Here is a 5,736-nt window from a genome sequence, read left to right on the forward strand (position 1 = left end):
TGGGAGGAGGAGGAGGGGGTCCACGACCTCCAGGTCCGTCACGACCGCCGGGTCCGTCACGACCGCCGGGTCCGTCACGACCACCGGGACCGTCACGACCACCGGGTCCGTCACGACCACCGGGTCCGTCACGACCACCGGGACCTCCACGGCCGCCCTGGCCGCCCTGTCCACCCTGTCCTCCACGGGGTCCTTCGCCTCCCTGGCGCTGGGCCTCCAGCATCAGGGCGAAGCCCACCACGCACAAAGCCTGTGACAAACAAAAATACAAACGAAAAAATATCAGAGGTCGTCTCCCTTGAAGCACTTCTGCAGGTTGCTGAAGGGCAGTGTCGGCGCTGAACACTCACCACAATCAGAATCCTCGACATGTTTTCGCTGAGAATGCTGTCTGGGGATCTGTCTTCTGCTTATATAAGAGCGTTGAAGCAATCCGGGGATGGTGTGCTCTCGATGACGTTTGTTATGCCAGGTGCATGTACGCACCGTACCGCGTTCCGCCTTGGTCCCGCACTGGTAACACTGGTGCGCTCGGGGTGGAGGTGGGCCACCTGCTACACGCAGCTGCCTGGCGGGCTCGCCTACCTAGAGCGTTGCAGGCGCTATCATGAGGATGTCGTGTTGGGCGACGGTAAATGCGGTGGAGTGAGCATTTCAACCACGCCAACGCACGTCTGCATCTGGTACAGTGCGACGAGAAAAAAAGGACGGCTTACAATACCCGCCCTGTACTTTCAATGTGTTGTTTACACATGGACTTGTTAAAAAACAATAAAGAAACATAACACAAATTTAATTTTGTGCTAAGGAATAAATCCGTTCTTTATGCTAAGGAAAAAATCCGTTCTTTAACTCAAATTATCGCCGGCTTATCGGGGAAGTGCGTCCGTCATCTGCCGTTACGAAATTGTAAAGTTTAGCCAAAATACAACATGTGTCATAGCGCCACATGTGGTGTTGTTAAACCACGAGTGAAAAAGATTGAATAATTAGCATGCAGTCAATAGCTTCCAATGGACACTGTGACCAGTTTTACGGACTTTGAAGGGGGAAACATAAGTTGAGAGGGCCCAAAATTACCCAAATTTTGACTTTGTCTGCGGTTTTTTTGGTTTGTTGGGGGTCAATAGGAGCATATCCTAGTGAGAAGTAGCTCTTTTTCAAACGAACGGAATGTTCCTATTAAAATACAAATTATGAAATTACTTGTTCAAATAGCATGATTGTAGTCCACATCATTCCCCCTCCTAGCGTTACAAGAAAGAAACTTATGGGACTCATATTGCCCCACTTAACCAAACAGTCTGTAATCAGATCTTGTCACACATAGACAGAAAAATAGCCATATGAACCAGAGCAAATATCTCAAAAATGTCTCGACCAGAATGCGTACACCTGGCATAACAGACGTCACCGAAAGCGCGCTGTCCCCGGGCGGACGGGTATATAAGCAGAAGACAGATCCCCAGACAGTATTCTCAGCGAAAACATGTCGAGAATTCTGATTGTGGTGAGTGCTCAGCGACGACACTGCACTGCAGCACCAGCAGTCAGTGAGAAATGCATGTCGAAACAATGTAGTTTCGACGTCGATTCGACCTGTTTTCCGTCGTTTCGATGTCGTTTCGACATCGATTCTACTTGTCATTTCTCATTAGGGTAGTGCAACCGCTTTCAAGGTAGACCATCTCTGATCGATTTTTGTTGTTTGTCACAGGCTTTATGTGTGGTGGGCTTCGCCCTGATGCTGGAGGCCCAGCGTCAGGGAGGCGAAGGACCCCGCGGAGGTCAGGGCGGCCAGGGCGGCCAGGGCGGCCAGGGCGGCCAGGGCGGCCGTAGAGGTCCCGGTGGTCGTGATGGACCCGGAGGCCGTGGAGGTCCCGGTGGTCGTGACGGACCCGGTGGTCGTGACGGACCCGGTGGTCGTGACGGACCCGGTGGTCGTGACGGACCCGGTGGTCGTGACGGACCCGGCGGTCGTGACGGACCCGGCGGTCGTGACGGACCTGGAGGTCGTGGACCCCCTCCTCCTCCTCCCAGCGGCAACGGCACCGCCCCTCCCCCTCCTCCTCCCGGCAACGGAACAGCCCCTCCCCCTCCTCCTCCCGGTCCCCCCGGTCCCCCCGGCGGCAACGGCACTGAGCCTGTTCCTCCCCCCGGTCCCCCCGGCGGCAACGGCACTGAGCCCGTCCCTCCTCCCGGCAACGGCACTGAGCCCCTCCCTCCCCCCGGCAACGGCACCGGCCCCATCCTGCCCCCCTGGGCTGACAACAGCACCGCCTCCGTCAACGTCACCCTCGACGCCTGAGGATCGACTCTGCCGGTTGACGACAGAATCGCCTTTGGAAGAAGACCTTCCCCAATCCATCGCCTGAGGGATTGCAAGATTGTTGAGATTGGCCAATAAAGAAAATTTTTCAAACAACTCCATCTGTCTTTTCTTTGCATTGTGCGTAAGACTGAAGGTGTTTCCCGTGGCTGACGCGCAAAAAAAAAATGCACAGTGATTTCTGAGGTAGTTCATCAGGACAGTCTGATGACGTCTGGAGCTCGGGACTGGTCTCGCCGTGGATGGTCCCGCTCAGGGGTGGCTCCTCCCACTCGCCCCCCACCCGGCCGGCCGCTGGTCCAGTGCGGTGCGGCCTGAGCCCGGAGGGGGCATGGGGGGTTCGCGGGGACGCGAGGGCGCGGGGGCGTGCGCACTGCGGGGCCAAGTCACGACGCGCACCCCTGTGAGGCGGACAACACGCTCAGCAGCTGTCGGCTCAGCACTGCAGGCAAGTCGGATCGCGGCCCAGCCCCGGAGAGGATCACGGGCCACGGGAGCGCGGCCAGCAACCAGCCCAGCCCGCCGCGACCAGTGAGTGCGCTCGCCGCCCGCCCTGCCGCTGGTCTCCGTAACAAGCCCTTCTCGACTTTGCCCGTGCCTATGTCCACAGGCTGCCCGCAGGCGATGGGTCCCCGCTGCGCCAGGGTCGCCCGGGTGCTGCTGGTGTTCCTATGCCTGCAGCTTGTCGCCAGGAGCCTCGCCGACAACGGCTGGAAGCGACCCGGCTGCCACCGCGTTGGTGAGTTCTCTTGGCTTTCGCACATTTCTCTTCTTTTGTTTTTCTTCAATCCCGTCAAATTTGGCTGAGTGTTACGTCTTGGTGCAGGCCACACGCGCAAGATTAGCATCCCCGACTGCGTCGAGTTCCACATCACGACCAACGCGTGCCGGGGCTTCTGCGAGTCTTGGAGCATTCCGTCGGCCCTGGAGACTCTCCTCGTGAACCCGCACCAGCCCGTCACCAGCGTGGGCGAGTGCTGCAACATCATGGACACGGAGGACGTGAGTACCCCTCAATGTCGCGATCAGCAATGTCGCGATCAGATGACGTGCCCGGTAAACACTGGTGTGTGAATGTTACACACTTGCAGTTGTGTAAACGACATTCGTACTCATGGAGGCACAAGTGTCTGAATTATTTCCGAGGAAAATTTTCACCTTTATTCCCTTAAGTGTACGAATGGGCATTCACACACCCACAAGTGTGTGACATTTACATACTTCCGTTTCCGGTGAACCACTCGCTCTCCTCTCACCGGGCATATCGCGTCTTCTATCGCAGGTGACGGTGCGCGTTATGTGCCTGAACGGCTTCCGGGAGCTCACCTTCAAATCGGCCAAGAGCTGTCTGTGCTACCACTGCAAGAAGGATTGACCCTTGGGGGCGTAGGTGAGGCGGCCACGACACATCCGGCGGACGACACCTTTGCCCACCTACACGCACCGTACCTTAAGCACCAGTACATCACCACTACCATCACCACCACCGTCACCACCTTCCACACGTCCAGCGCGTGGCAGCTGACGACCTGTTATTCAACATGTCGTTCAACGCAAATAAAAAAAAAACTACGTCTGTAAAGAGAGACGCTTTTATTTCTACCCTGGTGACAGTGAGTTCTCTAGACAGTGGCTGGTTGCATGTTTTCACTTCCAAAGTGCGCATTAGATTTACACTCTAAATTTGTGTGTATGAGTGCGTGTTTTTTTGTTTTGTTTTTGAGAATGGTGTTTGGTGTCTGTTATTTGCACTCTTGAAATGACAGAGTAGTTGACTATCAGTCAAAATTTTTGGCGATTTTTTTTCCACTCTCTTGGTCCTTATTAAATTAATGCTTAGAGCAAATATTCTGTTCCAAGTCGAGCGTCGTTATTGTACTTACATGACTTTCTGCTTCAAGTATATTTGAATTCCAACCCTAAAGATGCGCCAAGGCCAAAACGCACTTGCTACATCCACGCCAAGTTGAGTTCAGTACGCGTCTTGTTTGTTATTTATGTAGTTTTAGGAATTATTCGACACTTAAGTGTGCATTTGGGCCAACGCAGTGTTTGTTCAACTGCTCTGTGCGACCTGCACTTAGCGGCAGGTGCTGCACCTGGTCCGCCTGACTTACAAGTGAAAGACTGAGAGAGCACAATGGTTCGGTGTAAACAAGAGTTTCGTCGAGTCGGCATCAGAAATAATAAAACACACTTTGGATGCAATGCACGCGGGAACTAACGCTGATAGCGAACCTTGAGATGGGATTAGACGTTTGCACTTATTCTTGATACGATTTATTTGATATTTAATAGACAGTGTCTCCTCGTCTGTTATGAAACTTAGAAACGCATGTACTGTACAAAGCGGAAACTCTAGGAACCTCTTCCACTGTATATGGCGTGTTGCGCACGCCGCTACGATATTTTCACAAATGTTGCTTCACGATACGATGAATCGGTTTGTTTCTCCTTTTGGCGATGTGGTATAGTATTTGCGATATTAACAAACTGAAGGAAAAAGTAGAGTGGCAGCCTTCTGTAGGGGAACTGCCAATGATAAATCGCTATATGACTGTAGTATTTGGAAGAAATAAAATAAATCCACTCTAGGTGACACGCGTTTTTATTTTTTTTTTACTTCACTTTCAGTACCTCCCATTTCTCACTCACCAACACAACATCGCACGCGCGCGCGCGCCTGCACAACAGACAGACAAACAGACAGACAGACAGACAGACAGACAGACAGACAGACAGACAGACAGACAGACAGACAGACAGACAGGCATTAGTTGAGAGAGTTAATTGCGTCATCCAAACCAGATCATGCAGGGTAAGCTGTTATCCGGAAGCATTAGTTCCTGCAGCTAATATTTGACTCCCACTACAAAAGTTTCACTCTAAACTGGTTGGCGTCTTTTAACGCCAAAGAATTGGCGTTCTGTAATAACGCCAGAAGTTGGCGTTCAAAGACGCCAACATTTGGCGTTCGAAGGAGAAGAACGCCAATATTTGGCGTTAAAAGACGCCAATATTTGGCGTTTTTCGGAAAAGAACGCCAATATTTGGCGTTTTTCGGAAAAGAACGCCAATATTTGGCGTTCTTTAAAGGACGCCAATAATTTGGCGTTAAATGACGCCAACCATTTTACAGTGTTAGCTTTGACAGCTTAAAATTTAGATAGTTTCTGGACAGCAAACATTTAGCTAGTGCAACTGAGTTTTTTTTTCGTGCAGACGGAGAAAGAGAGGGAGAGAGAGGGAGAGAGCGAGAAAGAGAAATTGAAATTGAAATTGAAATAATTTTTATTTAAGGACTTCACACAAAAGGGCTAAGTCCGAGAGAGAGGAGGGGGAGGGAGGGAGGGAGAGAGAGAGAGAGAGAGTGAGAGAGAGAGAGAGAGAGAGAGAGAGGCGTGTCA

General features: G+C 52.2%; 3 protein-coding genes and 1 non-coding gene across 5 annotated transcripts in view; 3 read left to right on the forward strand and 1 right to left on the reverse strand.

Moving 5' to 3' along the window:
• LOC113218357 (solute carrier family 15 member 1-like) overlaps window positions 1-5,736 on the forward strand; it is a 21,663-nt gene that overhangs the window by 8,341 nt on the left and 7,586 nt on the right. The gene's annotated exons all lie outside the window — the stretch shown is intronic.
• On the reverse strand, window positions 132-458 carry LOC113218374 (uncharacterized). Its single transcript, XR_008011924.1, has 2 exons — window positions 351-458; window positions 132-250 (listed from the first exon to the last, which is right to left on the reverse strand). It is a non-coding gene; the product is annotated as an uncharacterized LOC113218374 (transcript).
• Window positions 607-2,425, forward strand: LOC113218367 (collagen alpha-1(I) chain-like). Its single transcript, XM_026438692.2, has 2 exons — window positions 607-1,510; window positions 1,718-2,425. The coding sequence occupies exons 1-2, from the start codon at window positions 1,490-1,492 to the stop codon at window positions 2,306-2,308; spliced, it is 612 nt and encodes a 203-aa protein (XP_026294477.2). The 5' UTR covers window positions 607-1,489; the 3' UTR covers window positions 2,309-2,425.
• On the forward strand, window positions 2,714-4,928 carry LOC113218222 (thyrostimulin alpha-2 subunit). Its single transcript, XM_026438487.2, has 4 exons — window positions 2,714-2,860; window positions 2,940-3,068; window positions 3,156-3,331; window positions 3,612-4,928. The coding sequence occupies exons 2-4, from the start codon at window positions 2,954-2,956 to the stop codon at window positions 3,702-3,704; spliced, it is 384 nt and encodes a 127-aa protein (XP_026294272.1). The 5' UTR covers window positions 2,714-2,860; window positions 2,940-2,953; the 3' UTR covers window positions 3,705-4,928.

Source organism: Frankliniella occidentalis, unplaced genomic scaffold, assembly GCF_000697945.3.
Source record: "Frankliniella occidentalis isolate FOCC.00 unplaced genomic scaffold, Focc_3.1 Scaffold303, whole genome shotgun sequence".
In the NCBI taxonomy this organism is placed as follows: domain Eukaryota; kingdom Metazoa; phylum Arthropoda; class Insecta; order Thysanoptera; family Thripidae; genus Frankliniella; species Frankliniella occidentalis.